Genomic DNA, 20,636 nt, shown 5'->3' with positions numbered 1-20,636 from the left:
CGAGGTCAGTGGCGAGTGCCTTTGTTTCGCTGCCAATTTCAAAATCTGGGCCAATATTTCTAAGTTTGCCAGTGATGCCCACTGAAAGAACAACACGTACCAAAGTTTACCTTTATTAAACCGACAGGCCATCCAATTTGGAAATCTCCATCCATTTCAACAGGTCCATTTGGGATGTTAACTAATACCTGGGCAATGATGTTTGGACACCATTCATTGCAACCATATGACCTGGGATAGGAGCTAACAGGGTGAACAGCAGGCAACCCATTCAACAAATGAATTTCATATTTTATTGGGAGCAGCTTTTCCACAATATATAAATATATTAACACACATGAAAAATACAACTTCTAAGGCACCCAGAAAAGTGTTCATACACTAATTACAAAAGCAGTAGACAGTTTTGTGTAGGTTTCTGTCTTACACAAGTTAGTCATCACACATATGAGAATTACCTGGTAGTTTATAGAACATATAGATAATATATCTCCAGTAAGAAAAAGGGTGCCCACACCAAAAACAGATTTCTAACAATTTTTAAATAAACACAGCCCCCGTTTACTTAGAAAAAGTCTTTTAAAACCCCATTGTGTTCTGCTGTAGGATAAATACATTTAACAAGTTTCCGACAAATACACAATTCAGCCCATACAGGTTTCCATTGCATTACTGGTCCTCTTGACAAAGGACACTGTCATCCGAAGTGTCCCGTTTTCTTCACAAGTGACACGGATTATCCATAAGCTAAACTTCGGTTTTCCCAGCGGCAGATGCGCAATGATTTTCACACATCAAATGTTTTGTAACTTGAACAGAACACAACTTGGCAAAAAATATTCACAATGTGAACAGCTTTTTTTCAAAAATAATGTGTTATGGTTCAAACACAGCACAGTTTTTTTTTAATGAGTAAGGAGCAAACAGTGTTTCATAAACATCAAAAACAATATATATTGGCACAAAGCATTGGGGTGACATAAGCAGTCAATGAAACACCCAAGAACATCTATTTCGGGCAACAGACTCTCTAAAGAAGCATATCGTCAGGTCTTGGATAATCATGTATAAAAGAAAGTTTATCATTTGAAAAAATATATATTGCCTTGCAGATTTACCATATTTCTGTGATATGGTGCGCCAACTCATCCACATAGTAACAGAGGCAACTTGAGCAAAGAGGAAAATCAAGTGGACGTCTTCACGGAACCAGCAGTCTATCCTATACTTACAAGGTGTAGCTCCCAGTGACTATTTAAAAAGAAACACAGCAGTTTATAATGAACACACTTCAGAGTGTTCAACCCCCTTTGACATGGATCCCATTTTATGTTAGTAAATACTGTATTTGTGCCAGTACCCAGACATAGGTTTTTCAAATAGAGAAACACCCATGTATTTTTGCACAACTAAGTTTAAACCAACTATTTAGTGAACCCTTTTCAATTTAGTGACATAAAACCCATATCTTCTTTGTAACATACTCCTCTGAGTCACTTAACAACAGCACATACACTGTGTCTGATTAGTGCATTTTTCTTTAAATAAATAAGAAATTAGAACTCACTACTATTTTAGAACATGGAATATGACTAATTGGCTTTGGACCTTGAACTGGTCATATGACAGCAGTCAGCACGAGAAGGTAGTTTTTCATGGTGAGTATATCCCATTGAAAAAAGTGTGCTTCACAACCAGAATATTCCTTTTGTTCTGTACACATTATTTTTGGTATACAAACCCTGCTTGTATATTCTATGGTTCAAAATGGAGCTATATTCGATAGCATCAAGACTGTAGTCACAATGATCTCCTGCACGGTCGATTTAGGTGGTTGGGAAAAACTCAAAACTAAAATGTAAAAATAAGTGTTCCCAATAAAATTCACACCCAGGATCCTAAAAGTCCACAAGAAAAATGTTGTGATCCATTAAACCTTATTGTTCATATAGCTGTATGACATAATAAATACATAAAATCTTCTGTTGTGTACCTAGAGTTTGAAATTTTTGGAAAATAATTATTTAAAAAGTTACTTAATAAAAGCTCACAATGTTAAAGTTCTATTTTTCCTGCAATTTCTCCTGACAGCTTAGCAATCAGTTAACAGTTGTAATGAAAATCTACATCAATGATAGGTTTTTATCTCTTGAAGCTACTTACAAGCCCTAATAAAAGAATTGTCAATTTTCTGAGCTGCCCCTCCCACACAATCCCCACTAATGAAATTCATAACAAAATGAGTCCAAATATACAACCGTGACATAACTCTTCCTTACATTTCTTGTGGCTCAGGAGCAAAAGGATTATCTATGACACAACATTCTATATAAATTGGGAGTAAATAGGTCTAGTCAGTTTGAAATGGGACAATATTGGGAATTTTAAGGCCAGCAATAAAACAAAATCACGTGGCATAATTTGAATATGAGCATCAAAACAGTTGAAAATGCATGCAGAGATGTTGCATCCAATATATACCCACTCAGGCATTATTTGGTTGAACACGTCAGTGTTTATCATGTTGTCAAAGACATTTGCTGGCCAATCTGTAATGCTAGTAGCAGTTAAACCCAACTGCTGAAGCATTAGACTTCTTAAAATTGGTTATGTCCATCAACTTCTTTTGCAGACACTGGAATAATGGACCGTAGTTTCAAGTCTTACAGTGGCTTCAGACCTCATAGATCTTTTCCTGCAAGTAGCTAAACAAGGAATCTAGTCCTTTAGAGGAACTCCACAGCTGCTTCAACATCTGGCATTCCCTTTCATTCACCTGTTCCAGGGCAGTTTTGAGGAAGCTACGTACCAGACATTTTGATTCTTCTAGTACCTGTAGGTGAAGAAAAAACACAGCATAAACAAAGAAATACAATGCAATGTTTCAATTATATTATAATATCAATTATATTATCAATTTATACAATGCAACGCTCCACAGCGACCGAAGCCAAAACAAAAATCTGTGAAATAAATAACAGAAGAGGAAGATTTTCAACTTGTTGCCCAGGTGTAAAACTGGCATTGTGGTTTGTCTGATTTTCATCAAGCAGTTGATCTACAACGCCTGTTTAACCCAGGAACAAACTGAATGTTTACACCAAACTCTTTTTAAAATGGCAGCTTGGTGTCATTTCACCTCTGAGGCCTGTTTTGAATCCAGGCCAAATTTGAAGATCATGACAACAAAGGTATAGGGCCTTATAGGGTTCTGCCAGCAATCTAGTCCCTGTGCAGAATGTTCCTGGTACATATGTAGTTTTCCGAAGTATAGTACTTATAAATAGCCAACCAATGTTGAAATGACTGCATCTGCAGGTCATCCTAGTTACTTCGGCCCAATTTCTTCTCATAATCCAGCTCCACCACTGGCAAATTAAAGCACGCAAGATTAACACTTCTTTTAAAACTGGCACACATTTCTTAAAATAAATGCAAAGGTTTGGCTCAGTTATTAGCACTCTCACCTTAGAGTTAGAAGGCTGTGCGATTCTACCCCACACCAAGACTTGAGCTAGTCTGATTGTCCAGTGCAGTACGGACAAAGTACTGTATTGTCGGAGATGCTGTGCTTCGGATCAGACCCAGGCCCTGCTCACCTTTTCAGGTGGAACTAAAAGTTCTCTCAGCACTTTTTCCAGTCAGTTCTCCCGTGCCTCGGGCAACCTTTAATCAATTAACCAACTGCTCTAGTAAGGATTAACTGGAGAGTCACCTTAATACTGTTCTGTGGGACCCTGCTGTGCCCAAACTGTCTACGGCATTTACCGACATGACAAGAGAGAATAGGGGCTGAATTTTATAAGCGCGCTGCAAATTCCAAATTTTAACCCCCCCCCCCCCCCCCCGCCACCTTCAGAACAATTGACCCTCAACGCCTTCCCACAATCCCCACAACCAATCGAAGCAGTTTACCCCGCTCCCACACCCTTTCCAATCTGAAGATTTCACTCCTTCCCCCTCCCACCTGTGTCATGCCTTGGAACTCAGAATGGCGTTCCGAAGGCGCCTGAGTTCCGGCTGGCTGTTGGAATATTGGTGCCGGAACAAGGTTGGTTCATTTGAATGATTTTAACACAATTTTAATATTGAAATGAAGGTCCCGTCCCTGAGTGGCGGGGGTGGCCCCACCGAGGCCTCAGCGTCACCGCTAAAATGCGGCGGGGCCTTCTTGGCGTCGGGGGTTGTGCCAGGCCTCTCCTGGACGAATCTTCCGGGGCCCTGACCCCCGACGCGGAGGGCTGATAAAATACAGCCCATATATTTCAAAAACAATTCACTGGTTGCAACGCACTTTAGGATGACCTAAGGATGTGAAAGGAACTATATACATGCAAGCGTTTTCTTGTATTGAAACCAAATTTTAATTCACAAGGGCTGTAATTTCTAAGAAAGTAAGTTTTCTTTTATTCTTTCATGAGATGTGGGCGGCACTGGCAAGGCCAAGATTTGTTGCCCATTCGTAAGTGCCCTTAACAATGGAGTGCCTTGCTGGGCCATTTCAGAGGACGGTTAAGAGGCAACCACATTGCTGTGGGTCTGGAGTCACATTTAGGGCAGACCAGGTAAGCACAGAAGATTTCCTTCCCTGAAGATGGATTTTTACAAGAATTGATGACAGTTTAATGGCACCATTACTGAGACTAGCTTTCAATTCCAGATTTTTTTTTGTTAATTGAATTTAAATTCCATCAGCTTCCATGGTGGGATCTGAACCCATGTACCCAGGACATGTGTCCAAGCCTCTGCATTACTAGCCCAATGACATTGCCACCACACTACCACCTCCCCTAAAAGAAAAGTTAAATTCTAAGTCAAACTTCAACAAAGCAATCGTTTAACTTAGCAATTCTTACTCAATCTTCCTGGTATTCTGACTCTGAAACCATTTCAGGTTCATTTGTGCCACTTCAATTGGATAGACTGAAGACGCTGGGGCTGTCCTCCTTAGAGGTGTTCAAAATTATGAGGGGTCTAGGCACTGCAGATAGAGAGAAACTGTTCCCAATGACAGAAGAGTCAAGGACCAGAGGAGACTGATTTAAGGTGGGTGGCAAAAGAGCCTGCGGCGACACCATGAAAAAGTGGTTAGGATCCGGAATGCACTGCCAGAGAGTGTGGTGCTGGCAGATACAATCGGGGCTTTCAAAAGGGAAATGGATAAGCACCTGAAGAAAAAAGATTGGCAGGGGTATGGGGAAAGGGTGGAAGAGTGGCATTAGCTGAGCTGCTCCTGCAGAGAGCCAGCATGGACATGATGGGCCAAATGGCCTCCTTTGGTGTAACCATTCTATGAATCTATGTTTTATTGGAATTTGTTTTTTTTTTTGGCTGATACCAACTGAGCCAAATGTCTACATGGCTCAGTGGTAACACTCTTCCGTCAAGTCAGAGGTTGTGGGTTCAAGACACCTCCGGGTCTTGAGCACATAATTGAGGCTGACACTCCAGTGCAGTACAGAGGGAGCCTTTGTTAGGGGAGCTGGATGAGATGCTGAATTAATGTTAATGTTTTTAAAGTGGATGTACGTTCCTGTGGCATTATTCTAAGAGTGGGGAAGTGCTCCCTGTTGTCCTGGTTGTCCTATCTTTTTAAAAAATTCATTCATGGGATGTGGACGTCGCTGACCAGGCCAGCATTTATTGCCCATCCCTAATTGCCCTCGAGAAGGTGGTGGTGAGCTGCCTTCTTGAACTGCTGCAGTCCATGTGGGGTAGGTACACCCACAGTGCTGTTTGGAAGGGAGTTCCAGGGTTTCGACCCAGCGACAGTGAAGGAACGGCGATATAGTTCCAAGTCAAGATGAGGTGTGACTTGGAGGGGAACTTGCAGGTGGTGCTGTTCCCATGTATGTGCTGCCCTTGTCCTTCTAGTTGGTAGAGGTCGCAGTTTAGAAGGTGCAGTCTAAGGAGCATTGGTGTGTTGCTGCAGTGCATCTTGTAGATGGTACACACTGCTGCCATTGTGGTCAGTGGTGGAGGGAGGGAATGTTTGTTGATGGGGTGCCAATCAAGCAGGCTGCTTTGTCCTGGATGGTGTCGAGCTTCTTGAGTGTTGTCGGAGCTGCACCCATCCAGGCAAATGGAGAGTATTCCATCACACTCCTGACTTGTGCCTTGTAGATAGTGGACAGGCTTTGGGGAGTCAGGAGGTGAGTTACTCGCCTCAGGATTCCTAGCCTCTGACCTGCTCTTGTAGCCACGGTATTTATATGGCTACTCCAGTTCAGTTTCTGGTCAATGGTAGCCCCTAGGATGTTGATAGTGGGGGATTCAGCGATGGTAATCCCAAGGGGAGATGGTTAGATTCTCTCTTGTTGGAGATGGTCTTTGCCTGGCACTTGTGTGGCACAAAGGTTACTTACCATTTATCAGTCCAAGCCTGGATATTGTCCAGGTCTTGCTGCATTTCTACACGGACTGCTTCAGTATCTGAGGAGTCACGAATGGTGCTGAACATTGTGCAATCATCAGCGAACATCCCCACTTCTGACCTAATGATTGAAGGAAGGTCATTGATGAAGCAGCTGAAGATGGTTGGGCCGAGGACACTACCCTGAGGAACTCCTGCATGTCCTGGAGCTCAGATGATTGACCTGCAACAACCACAACCATCAACCAACTATCTACAGCAAAGGCTATGGGCCCCACCAACATCCTGGCTGTAGTACTGAAGGTTTGCATTCCAGAACGAGCTGCGCTCCTAGCCAAGCTGTTTCAGTACATCTACAACTAGCATCTACCCGATAATGTACAAAATTGCACAGGTATGTCCTGTTCACAAAAAGCAGAACAAATCCAATCCAGCCAGTTACCACCCCATCAGTTTACTCTCAATCATCACCAAAGTGATGATAGGTGTCACTGACAGTGCTATCAACAGCACTTACTCAGCAATAACCTGCTCACCAATGCTCAGTTTGGGTGTCACCAGACCACTGGGCTCTAGTTCTCAATACGACCTTGCTCCAAACTTGAACAGAAGAGCTGAATTCCAGTGGTAAGGTGAAAGTGACTGCCTTTGACATCAAGGCAGCGTTTGAAAGAGGATGGCCGAGTATTAAGTTAATGGGAATCAGGAAGGAAACTCTCCACTGGTTGGAGTCATACCTAACACAAAGGAAAATGGTTGTGGTTGTTGGAGGCCAATCATCTCAGCCCCAGGACATCACTGCAGGAAATTCCTCAGGGTAATGTCCTAGGCCCAACCATCTTCAGCTGCTTCATCAATGATGTTCCCTCCACCATAAGGTCAGAAGTGGGGAGGTTCGTTGATGATTGCAGTGTTCAGTAACATTCGCGACTCCTCAGATACCGAAGCAGTCTCTGCCCGCATGCAGCAAGACATGGACAATATTTAGGCTTGCATTTATAAGTGGCAAGTAACATAAGCGCCACACAAGTGCTAAGCGATGACAATCTCAAACAAGCAAGAAATTAACCATCTCCCCTTGATGTTCAATGGCATTACCATCGCTGAATCCCCACCATCAACATCCTGAGGTTAACATTAATCAGAAACTGAACTGGACCAGCCAAGATCAGGTCAGAGGCTGGGAATTCTGCAGTGACTAACTCACCTCCTGACTCCCCAAAGTCTGTCCACCATCTACAAGGCACAAGTCAGGAGTGTGGTGGAATAGTGTCCACTTGCCTGGATGGGTGCAGCTCCAACAACATTCAAGGAGCTCAAGACCATTGAGGACAAAACAGTCCACTTGATCGGCACCCCAACCACCACCTTAAACATTCACTCCTTCCACCACCAGAGCACAGTGGCAGCAGTGTGTCCCATCGACTAATTGTACTGCAGCAATTCGCCAAGCCTCCTTCGACTGTATCTTCCAAACCCATGACCTCAACCACCTAGAAGGACAAGGGCAGCAGATGCATGGGAACACCACCAGTTGCAAGTACCCCTCCCAGTCACACACCATCCTGATTTGGAACTACACTGCGTTACTTCATTGTCACTGGGTCAAAAACATGAAACTTCCTCCCTAACAGCATTGTGGGTGAACCACACCACATGCACTGCAGCGGTTCAACAAGACAACTCAGCGCCACCTGCTCAAGGGCAATTAGGCATGGGCAACAAATGCTGGCCTTGCCAGTGACGCTCACATTCCATGAATGGATAAAAAAAAATTCCTCACTTAGCCAGCATGACTGAAAACAGATGAATTAGTCATGTGTCTCATTTGCTGTTTGCGGCATCTTACTGTGCACAAACTGGTTGCTGTATTTCAAGAAAATAATTTATTGGATCTAAAGTATTACGGTTGACCTGAACACATGCTAAAGTGCTACATGGACACAGGTCCTATATATGTTTTAAATCTTTGAAACTTGTATTTTTTTTCGTTCATGTACATTTGTACAAATTATAGTTCTTTACCACAGGGAGCCACAAAAAGACAGCCAACTTCTAACTACAAGTGCTGCACCCATTTAGGCAACAACAGATCATTAAGGATTAGATCGCCAAGGAAACAGAACAAAATCTGATTAGCTAACACTAAATTGTGATTCACCCAACAACGCGTTTGAAAATGTTAATTGCATCTCCTTCACAAAAATTCTGGTGTTTGATGTGACTATAATTCTAAGTTTGGGAATGATAGCATTTTGTTTGCCCCTTAATCCCTTTCCTCCAGCTACGTATGTCCTGAGGATCAAAGCCTCATCTGCTTCCAGATGGTCACCAATACCAGTACAGAGTCAGCATTACAGGTGTGAAACAGCCACCTGGTGAGGTCATCCATCCAAGTTACTGGCTGATATCTTAAATCGCACATTAATTTATCTGAAGTTATAAATCAACATATTGTTTGCTGTGTGGAGCTGGGAGGAAGAAAGCACCCTCTTACAATAAACAGCACGCCCACAGTCACTGCCAGAGTGATGCTCTGACAATTCTTTCTATTTAAAGCCTTCTTTCTGCTGAACAGAATATTATACCACGCTTATACTGACTGGTTGGCATGAAGGGAACACTTGGCTTGGCTGCAGTTGTGTTTGGAAGAATTAAGCCACTGTCACTCTTGAGGTACTGCTTTTATGTAACCTGTACCATTGTCCTTCTTTGTGTAATTCTGCATTTAGTGCCACTCTCTAAAACCTATTAAGTGGACAAATAGCTTTCAATTCCAAATTCACTGCAATTTGCTTGAGGCAAGACATCACAATATTACCAAATATCACAATACTTTATCATTATATATACACAAAGTACAAATACAGATCTGCTTAATATACACACAAGCACACATTTCTTGATGATTCGGTATTTCCTATAAATAACAGGCCGATGGACCAGCCATCATCACACCGTTGAAGTATGGAAGACTGAGAGGACATGTACAACTGCAAGTGGTGGAAGTAGTTAGACTTTGGCTCTACTACCAGTGTGTCAGTAGCAAAGCTCGACACATTCACCTTCTCCTGATTGGCAGTATGTATACTGCCATCAGTTTCCACCAAAGATCGTTCGGCCTGCTGTGGACAATGTACTTTTAAGACCTGATGACTCAGGAAATTTGTTAGGATCTTGCAATCCAGTAGGAGGAGGAGCCTCCTAGAGTGCTTCAAGAAACTCCAGTAAAACCTGAAAGTCACCAATGGTAAATGGAAGTCTGTTAGGTAAGATCTTTTATCAAGTACACTCCTAACATGCAAAAAATCTTGAGATTAAATACTCCATGCAGAGGATCCTTGTTTCATGACATCACTTTGGAGCTATAACATGCTACGCTCCAAAAGTCATATCTTCTTATTCATACCTATTGCAGAGGGGTGACATGCTCACCCATCACCCCTGTGCTTGCTGACCTACACTGGCAACATCTCAATTTTTAAATTATCGTCCTTGTTTTAAAATGTTACTGTAACCTCCTCCAATCCTACAACTCTCTGAAATCTCTACGTTCCTCCAATTTTGGCCTCTTGCACATCCCTTATTTTAATAGCTCCACCATTGGTGCCCACTTTCAGCTGCCTACGTCTGATGCCCTTCCTAAACCTCTCCGCCTGTCTACCTCTCTCTTTTCCTTTGAAACTCTCTTTAGAAACTACAGCCAGGATTTTACCCTTGGCAGACGGGAGCTGTCCACCAACTGAAAAGTCGGTGGCGAACCCGCTTGCGCCTGGACTGGGGATCCGACCTGTATTTTCCGGGTCCCCGGGCTTTACTTGGTCTGAGGCGGGACTTCCACCTGCTTAAGGTAGTAAGTCCCCCCAATAGAGCTGCCGGCCAATCAGCGGGCTGGCAGCTCTCTGTCCCAGCAGCGCCACCGGGAGCAGTGGCCACTGCTGGGACTGCAGCCCAGCCTACAGAAGATGATGTTGGGGAGCCCCGGAACAAAGTTAAGTTTTAGTTGCCTCACAGGGGTTGATTGGTCGGGCCCTGGAAAGGCAAGGGTGGTTGATTGGGAGGGGCAGGAGTGTGTTGGGTGTGGTTAGGGCAACGGGGGCAGTCCTCCATTGGACACAGGGTGCCTGATGAGGAGGGCCCCCCCAGGCAGTCAGAAAAAACAAAACAAAGAACAAAGATAATTACAGCACAGGAACAGGCCCTTCGGCCCTCCAAGCCTGCGCCGATCCAGAGCCTCTCTCTAAACATGTCGCCTATTTTCTAAGCTTCTGTATCTCTTTTCTTCCTGCCCATTCATGTATCTGTCTAGATACATCTTAAAAGACTCCATCGTGCCCGCATCTACCACCTCCGCTGGCAATGCGTTCCAGGTGCCCACCACCCTCTGCGTAAAGAACTTTCCACGCATATCCCCCCTAAACTTTTCCCCTTTCACTTTGAACTCGTGTCCTCTAGTAATTGAAACCCCCACTCTGGGAAAAAGCTTCTTGCTATCCACCCTGTCTATACCTCTCATGATTTTGTCCACCTCAATCAGGTCCCCCCTCAACCTCCGTCTTTCTAATGAAAATAATCCTAATCTACTCAACCTCCCTTCATAGCTAGCGCCCTCCATACCAGGCAACATCCTGGTGAACCTCCTCTGCACCCTCTCCAAAGCATCCACATCCTTTTGATAATGTGGCGACCAGAACTGTACGCAGTATTCCAAATGTGGCCGAACCAAAGTCCTATACAACTGTAACATGACCTGCCAACTCTTGTACTCAATGCCCCGTCCGATGAAGGAAAGCATGCCGTATGCCTTCTTGACCACTCTATTTACCTGCGTTGCCACCTTCAGGGAACAGTGGACCTGAACACCCAAATCTCTCTGGACATCAATTTTCCCCAGGACTTTTCCATTTACTGTATAGTTCACTCTTGAATTGGATCTTCCAAAATGCATCACCTCGCATTTGCCCTGATTGAACTCCATCTGCCATTTCTCTGCCCAACTCTCCAATCTATCTATATTCTGCTGTATTCTCTGACAGTCCCCTTCACTATCTGCTACTCCACCAATCTTAGTGTCGTCTGCAAATTTGCTAATCAGTCCACCTATACTTTCCTCCAAATCATTAATGTATATCACAAACAACAGTGGTCCCAGCACGGATCCCTGTGGAACACCACTGGTCACACGTCTCCATTTTGAGAAACTCCCTTCCACTGCTACTCTCTGTCTCCTGTTGCCCAGCCAGTTCTTTATCCATCTAGCTAGTACACCTTGGACCCCAAGCGCCTTCACTTTCTCCATCAGCCTGCCATGGGGAACCTTATCAAACGCCTTACTGAAGTCCATGTATATGACATCGACAGCCCTTCCGTCATCAATCAACTTTGTCACTTCCTCAAAGAATTCTATTAAGTTGGTAAGACATGACCTTCCCTGCACAAAACCATGTTGCCTATCACTGATGAGCCCATTTTCTTCCAAATGGGAATAGATCCTATCCCTCAGTATCTTCTCCAGCAGCTTCCCTACCACTGACGTCAGGCTCACCGGTCTATAATTACCTGGATTATCCCTGCTACCCTTCTTAAACAAGGGGACAACATTAGCAATTCTCCAGTCCTCCGGGACCTCACCCGTGTTTAAGGATGCTGCAAAGATATCTGTTAAGGCCCCAGCTATTTCCTCTCTCGCTTCCCTCAGTAACCTGGGATAGATCCCATCCGGACCTGGGGACTTGTCCACCTTAATGCCCTTTAGAGTACCCAACACTTCCTCCCTCCTTATGCCGACTTGACCTAGAGTAATCAAACATCTGTTCCTAACCTCAACATCCGTCATGTCCCTCTCCTCGGTGAATACCGATGCAAAGTACTCGTTTAGAATCTCACCCATTTTCTCTGAGTCCAAGCATAACATTCCTCCTTTGTCCTTTAGTGGGCCAATCCTTTCTCTAGATACCCTCTTTCTCCTTATATATGAATAAAAGGCTTTGGGATTTTCCTTAACCCTGTTTGCTAAAGATATTTCATGACCCCTTTTAGCCCTCTTAATTCTGCTTTTGTCAGGCGGCTTTTCTGGGGTCTAGGATGCCCGCTTGCCACATGTAAAATCCCTGTGGAGGCGGGCGAAGCCCTTCAGTTGCCGTTAAGTGGTCACCTAAGGGCCTTGATTAGCCTGGGGAAGCTGAGCCGTTTTTCGTCACCGCCGCCTGCATAAAGTGGCAGCGGAGGCGGGAGCGGGTTGGGAAGGGCCCCCCGAGCTCCCGCTCCATTTTACTCCAACCCACCCCCCCAACCCCCTGGCACAATCCCACTCATTGGAAGGGCGTAAAATTCAGCCCGTCCTCTTTGGCCAAGCTTTCCGTCAACATAGAAAATAGGAGCAGGAGTAGGCCATTTGGCCCTTTGAGCCTGCTCTGCCATTCATTATGATCATGGCTGATCATCCAACTCAATAGCCTGTTCTCACTTTCGCCCCATACCCTTTGATCCCTTTAGACCCAAGAGCTATATCTAACTTCTTCTTGAAAACATACAATGTTTTGGCCTCAACTGCTTTCTGTGGTAGCGAATTCCACAGGCTCACCACTCTCTGGGTGAAGAAATTTCTCCTCATCTCAGTCCTGAAAGGTTTACCCTGCATCCTTAGACTATGACCCCTGGTTCTGGACTCCCCCACCATCAGGAACATCCTTCCTGCATCTACCCTGTCAAGCCCTGTTAGAATTTTATAGGTTTCTATGAGATTCCCCCTCACTCTTCTGAACTCCAGTGAATATAATCCTAACCGACTCAATCTCTCCTCATACGTCAGTCCCGCCATCCCAGGAATCAGTCTGGTAAACCTTCACTGCACTCCCTCTATAGCAAGAACATCCTTCCTCAGATAAGGAGACCAAAACTGCACACAATATTCCAGGTGTGGCCTCAGCAAGGCCCTGTATAATTGCAGCAAGACATCCCTGCTCCTGTACTCGAATCCTCTCGCTTTGAAGGCCAACATACCATTTGCCTTTTTTACCGCCTGTTGCACCTGCATGCTTACCTTCAACGACTGGGGTACGAGAACACCCAGGTTGCACTGCATATTCCCCTCTCTCAGTTTATAGCTGTTCAGATAATAATCTGCCTTCCTGTTTTTGCTACCAAAGTGGATAACCTCACATTTATCCTCATTATACTGCATCTGCCAAGCATTAGCCCAACCACTCAACTTGTCCAAATCACCCTGAAGCCTCTCTGCATCCTCCTCACAACTCACCCTCCCACCCAGTTTTGTGTCAACTGTCCTAATATGGCTCAGTTTCAAGTTTTTTTTTCTAACGCTCCTGTGAAGTATCTTGGGATATTTTACTATGTTTTAAGCACTATATAGATACAAGTTACTACTGTTGTTGTTCCTTCACTGGAGCTTCAGGTCCTTTTCCATGAGAGTCTTTTAACATCTGCTCCAAATCCTCCTGATGCCGTAGCTTGCAATTATGAAAAGTCAGTATATAATTGAACCATATTAAGCAGAAGGCCCCATATTTGATTACTATACTGTGCTGAGATAAATGATCTTGGAGAATGTGTAGTTACTGTTACGACTCAGGCGGGAAGAGCGCACTGTTTTTCTAGTTGCACTTCTCCACAAGTCACAAGATACATTTATTTTTTCCCCCCAGTTACCAATACAGTCAATCACAAACTCTATTTTTATCCCAAAAATAAAATACACCAACCAGGTTTCTTTAATAAACAACAAAATTATCAGTTTATTATAAAACAGGTCTTAACCAGTAATGAAGCATAAACACACAGATTGAAATATGAAAGTTCCCTTTTGACCTCAGCCCCTCACACACACATATACATTGGTTAACCGAAAAATAGAGATTTTCTCTTTAGAGCTCTATTACCAAAAAAAAGACAAAAAAAGAATATTTTGACCAAATGCTTGCTAATTCCTGAAAAAAAAAGATATGAAAAGATGTCAGATGTCCTTTTTCGTTTGGTGTTCCAAATACACGTAGACAACGGTCAACGGGATCTTCTGACAACAGTTCTTTTCAGGTGACATTGAAGATCAGTTTGGGAAAGCTTTTCAGGAGAAATGCAGCAACAGGGGATTTCAGGCAGGCTTTACAGAAGGAATGCAGCATCTATTTCTTACACTCGCTTCTAAGAGCTTCTCAAAGAGATGGAAAAACTGGCAGGCTTTTCAAAGAACTGGAAAGGCTGAGTTGGGGCTAGTCCTTGGCAGGTTGATTCTTTTACTCCTTTTCAGAACACTGTCCATACCTCAACTGCCTGTCCAAAAGCGAAACCAAAAGCATTCCTGGTGTCAAGCCTCCTGAGCCCTATAAATCTTGACTTGTCACTTCTCTGTAAAGATTTTCCCCAAGTCAAACACCATCCCCCCTTCTCCCCAGCTGGGTATTTATCTGAAAACAGGTGCCTTCCAGTAACTGTTGTTTACAAGCAGAGTCCAAAAGACCTTCTGATGACCTCTTTTTTTAAAAAAAACACCAATTCCAGCATTTATGTAAGTTTTTTTCAGTTTTAAAACATAAATCCTCATAATTTAACAAAAGAAAAAAATCACTTGGAACTTTAGGGACAGTACAATTTGTCTCAGGACTCCTGCTCTCGGGAGAAGACTGACCTGGGCTCCGGATCACTATCTCGTGGTCCCTGCTGCATATATGGGGTTGCCAAGTTAGTTACAAGATCAGGATTAATTCTGCTACTCTCCACTGTGCCAACACTCACAGCGTAGGTGCCCACATAAAGAATGGTCACTTGATCGAGATACCTAGAGCTGATGTGATTCCACCCAACAAGGTTCAATGCCTTCAGAAGAGATGCATCACAGACAAATGGATGAGAAAAATAAACAAATAGTCATTGCAGTTTTTCAACACATTTATAGATGAAAAATATAAGAAGGGTCTCCTGGAATATTGTGGTTCAGAGAAGGGGCCTGAGAATCTGACCAGTTCTTATGGAACCACCTTCAGGGAAGAGGAGAATATTGGGAAGAAAACAAATGATACTCTCCAATAGGCTTGAATATGTTCCTCTGGAGCCTGTCCATTACATCCAAAATTTCCTAGGAATGTTGCATTATTGCTCTTAGCTTTGAGACAAATATTTAGCTCAAAGGGCTCCAATTATATAGTGGATCCATTTTTTTTCCGTTGCACAAATTCTACTCTTTTTAAATGCCATCTAACGTTATTGCCTAAAATACATCACATTTTGAGATTTCTCAAGAGATTACAAGGCTGAAATTCTTACTGAATTCATTGGGGAGCCAATGAAGATAATCATTCCATTGACACTGCTACAAATTCTTGCACAATACATTAACAGGACTAAAGATGTGATGGATCTGCATACATTTTCACATAATTTGGCAAAAGAACAATAAATACCCTCATCGCCAAGCATTATATTGCCTGAGGGGCTGTGGAATGTACACCTGGGTTATTAACAGACCGGTTTATAAGATATGAAAATTGATTCTATGCAATTATTTAAAGAGCCAATATCAGAGAAATCTGCTCTCAGTATCTGCAAACCTTTACTCCTTTCAGTAAATCAATTATTAATGCAAGCCCAAAACATCAAATCAGTCTGCTTCCTATTTTGTTTTGGGCACTGATACAGATTACTGCTGAGTGATGACAAGGTTAACCAATGAGGAAGGTGGTTAGATATCTCACCTTTCATTGCGTTCTTCCCCATTCTCTGAACATGCTTTGTCCTTCATAAGTGTCATATCTACTTGCCCACTCTTTTCAATTTTTAAATTTCGAGTGTGTGCCTATTATTTGACTTTCACAAATGGCTGTGTAGCCATAGCATGTATAACAGTGCCCCAATGATGCAGTCTCTGGGATTAGCGGAAGATCACTTGACTTCAGGGAAAACAGCCACCCTCAAGATGAGTACTGGCAGTGATTTTCCTTGGCTAGAGGCTGGAATTAGCCCAAGTTATGTGAGGAATAAGTAAATTCACATGTTTGCAAATGTGTGCTATAGAAGAGTGTGTGTATATATATATATGTACACTATATAAGTATGTATGAAATTGTGTATATACACACACTATACACGGAGATAAATCATCCTATTAGCACATGACTGGAAGGGGGGGAAAAGTGCAACACTAGTCTGATGTTTATCTACAGAATAAGGGCAAAAGAAGCTTGAAATGAACTAGTCTTTACATCCCAGCAACCTTCTGTGCTCATCTGAAACGCAACTGAATGGATTTTCCAATTCGATAATCATAATTTAAAACAAGGCACAAAATCTAAAATTAAGACATCTTCTTGCAAGGGATTTATAAAAGGTTCATTACAATTCAGCATAAAACACAATTCTGTAAGAAGTTGTTTGAGAAATGTTTAGAATTTTTAGGAAACTATCCATTTTGATTTATGTGTTCCTTTAAGGCAGGTAATTGGGGATGATTCTATTTACATCAAGATTATTTTGTGAGGTGTCATCACTTTTGTCAAGCAGCGATACGACGAGTAATTCATGGCTCATTGCATTAATGGATGTCAGCTTTATTAAGTTAAAATGCTGATGTATTGCTATTTTCATGTATATTGTAATCACAATCCTGCTTTTCAAGTGCATACTGATGTCGGCTGATTTTTGCACTGAACGTCCTTCACTGTACATCAATCGATAAATTGAATTCAAAGGAAAAAGGATACTTAGGAGGTAGTTACAAGGTTGTAACATGAAGGGAGGGATTTGGTTAATTCATGTCGTAAATGTCAAAGCATATCCAGTCTGTCTTATTAAGGTAATCTAATCTGCATTTCAGCCTTGACATTCATCCTTGATGACTGGGACACATTAATACAGCCTATCTCTACCCTGGTTGGCCAGGTCATTCAGCTAATCTACAAGTCTTTCACCTGACCTCTGATCCCAACTCTTACAATGTGTTGGTTTCCTTACAGCTGAGTCCTTTCTTCAATGCTTTGCCTGTAACTACACCAGGGCACTATAAGCCAGCAAGCTGGTACTGCTATTGAGAATTCTTTGCTGATTTTACTCTCCTGATACTTGTATCTGTGCCAGTGAAGCAACTGAGTTTATTTTAGCTGCATAATTCAGTCTAACCTTTCTGCAAGATTTGGTATTGTATGTCACTTCAATGGTGCCTCTGTTGAGCTTTATCCTCAAGATCTTGCTTTTTGTATCTCCCATCTCAATATCGGTTTGAAGTACACCACATCAATTTTATCTTGCTCTTAACGTCAGCTAAATGCAGCCTTATTGAAAAGGACATCAACCACTGTCTGTCCAGCAATCTCTCATTCTTGTTCCTTTGCAAAGATGTCTCCTGTACCCTTTGTGACTTCTGCTTTCTATACTGCTTCATTTCTGAACAGAAAGCTGTTTGTTGGCACATTTTATTTTTCTAACTATGATCCTGGTAGAGATTCTTCCATTATGCTCGATGCGTGCAATTTAAAAAAAAATTATTCATTCATAGGATGTGGGCAAGGCCGGAATTTATTGCCCATCCCTAATTGCCCTCGAGAAGGTGGTGGTGAGCTGCCTTCTTGAACCACTGCAGTCCGTGAGATGAAGATACTCCCACAGTGCGGTTAGGGAGGGAGCTCCAAGATTTTGATCCAGCGACGATGACGGAATGACGATATATATCGAAGTCCGGATTTGGAGGTGAACTTAAGTGTTCTCACGCACCTGATGCCCTTGTTCTTTTAGGTGGTAGAGGTCGTGGGTTTGGAAGACGCTGTTGAAGAAGCCTTAGCGAGTTGCTGCAGTGCAGTTGGTACACACTGCAGTGCTGTGCAGGTAATGGAGGACATGAATGTTTAAGGTGGTGGATGGGGTGCCAATGAAGTGGGTGACTTTGTCCTGGATCATGTCGAGCTTCTTAAGTGTTGTTGGAGCTGCACCCATCCAGGCGAGTGGAGAGTATTCCATCACACTCCTGACTTGTGTCCTGGTGAAAAGACTTTTGGGCAGTCAGGAGGATCAACATCAAGATTTATCCCTGGCAGGTCTTTCCTTTCCACTGCTCTGGACTCCAACATCAGCTCTGACCAGATAATCCTTCAAGTGGGTGCCTCTGAAATCACCCTTGATCTATGCAGTTTGCTCCATCTTTATTCTCAGTCCACATCCATGTCTTGGAAACTTGCTCACGTTTACCCCTAAACTAAAAACATGATGCTGATTTCTTTCACACTGCTAGTTTATTGCCTGCACATTGGTACTTCTACTGCTGACTAACAAATCACCCAGAATCTTGAAATTCTGACCTAATCCTTGATTGCTCATCCACTTTGCATAATGGCTATTTCTAGTGATCTCGTTGCCTTCTGTTAAGTGATTTTGGTGAATCACCAGTCATTGCCTTGAATGTCTTGAAAGCCCATGACACAGAGTTCAGCACCATGTGCTTCGTGACATGTTATCATTGCATGGGCGCCGTCCAAAGTAATGTCAAACAGCTACCAAGTTTCCTTTCCAATGCTTTTATCTAGGATGTACTTGCTGGGTCATCATTTAGCTTTTGTTTCCCTTAGCGATACTCTTTCTGAGTCACATCAAGAATGTTCTCCATTCATCATCAAAACCTATCCACTCTTTTGATGATGATTTCACCCTCCACTTATCAGCAATTTCAGATTGCACACCCTCAGTACATGGTGCTTTCTTCCTGCAGGGCAGAATTGCTACACATTCATCTCAAGCTCTTTGTTGGGAGATGAAAATTTTGTTTACTTAAATTGTTTCAAAACATTTATTATCTCTCGTAGAACTATCCAGCAACTAATTACCTCTTACCTTTATTGGACCAACTGTCGTCCTTTCTCATCTATTGACCTTCCTGGCCTATTGTATTATTCAACTTCAAAAGCAACTCTCATATCTCCTCTGCTGCTATTGCTGCATTCAAAAAGCTCAATATTCCTCCCCTTTCCAAACATTTCCTTTCACTTCAAAATTCTCAGTGCTGTATAAAACCCCATGTCTGACTAAGACCCATGTACATGGGGAGGTTCATCCAACAGCTTTCTTGCACTCTCAGGCCAGGACAGGTGAAAAACAGTGAGCTCAGACCTTTAGCTCCCAGAAACTTTAGACTGTGAGCCTCCTAATCTTCACTTATCTTCCTTGCATCAAAACTCTTCAGACCTTTAAAACCAAACATGGTGCCACTCTATTGGTACTTCCTGACTGATCTGATTTTCTCTTTCACGATTTAAAACTCATCACTATCCACTGATTCCCTCTTACACAGATTTTGAACGAGGACAGGACTGGACTTGGCTGCGATATTTCCTAATGGTTGGACAGGATCCAACACACAGGGTCCGGCGTCACTAATGAAAAGAAGCCTGTTTTATGAGGTACTGGAGCTTGGAGGATGCATGAGTCAGCATAGCAGGGGAAGGGTAGGGAGGGAATTTCATAGTACAGCTATCTTGTTTGGCATAGCACAAAATCCTGTAATTTACAGTTAGCAGCTTTTTGAAAAAATAAATTACATTCACATTTTGGGATCTGCATTTGGGATCAGTCAACAAGAGCTGTCCAGGATTTGTAAACTTAAAATTCAGTTAAGTGCAGCCCTCCCATGAACATAAAACTAGTTGTAAGAGATCAATAAACTTGCCATTGCACTGCATGATGCCATTTCTTTCACTCGCAACATAACTTCTTGACTAAATGTTGTTGGCCAGAAGACTTGAGATACCAGTCCCCTACTGCACGCTTCCTGCGCAGTTAATTTTCTCCCACAAAACAGCATTTCATTCGCCTGAAAGAGGAAAATACATTTTTGCAATTGTTTTTCCACAGCATTTTCTAGTTTAAAAAAAATCCCTCCAGAGTTTCCCTAAAATAAGACAGACAACAAAAGCATCAACTTCAGTATGATACAGTGCATGCCACACAGTCTTAAAGTCCACTGTATGAATGAATGCACAGGTTAGCATGTGAGCCTTAGTGTTAAAAAAAAACATGAACATTAACAATCCGAACACAGAAATAGCCAGAAATGCACAACTGGTCAATCGCTATTGGAAACAGCAAGATTTTGGGTGTAACCCTTTATCCAAACTTTGTATTTCCTTCCCTCCAATCCTGAAGGCATCGACTCCTTGCTGTGATATGGTTTCTTGGAGGCTAGAGACCTGATCCAAGTGGCCAGATTCGAATACAAACCAAGGCAGCAAATGTCTGCTTGTTATTCAATGATGGCTCAGAAGCATCACAG

At 42.8% G+C, this 20,636-nt stretch overlaps 1 protein-coding gene across 2 annotated transcripts in view; it reads right to left on the bottom strand.

Moving 5' to 3' along the window:
• Nucleotides 1-302: 302 nt before the first annotated feature.
• LOC137378733 (chromodomain Y-like protein 2) overlaps nt 303-20,636 on the bottom strand; it is a 142,169-nt gene continuing 121,835 nt past the window's right edge. For both annotated transcript variants that reach the window (XM_068049094.1, XM_068049095.1), the window contains exons 6-7: nt 20,034-20,177; nt 303-2,833 (exon numbers count right to left, since the gene is read on the bottom strand). In XM_068049094.1, the coding sequence (XP_067905195.1) occupies nt 2,675-2,833; nt 20,034-20,177 (303 nt within the window). In that variant the 3' untranslated portion in view covers nt 303-2,674. The remainder of the gene's footprint in view (nt 2,834-20,033; nt 20,178-20,636) is intronic.

This window comes from Heterodontus francisci, chromosome 17, assembly GCF_036365525.1.
Source record: "Heterodontus francisci isolate sHetFra1 chromosome 17, sHetFra1.hap1, whole genome shotgun sequence".
Classification (NCBI taxonomy): Eukaryota; Metazoa; Chordata; class Chondrichthyes; order Heterodontiformes; family Heterodontidae; genus Heterodontus; species Heterodontus francisci.
The sequence above is the reverse complement of the archived record's forward strand: the minus strand, read 5'-3'. Positions and strand labels throughout refer to the sequence as shown.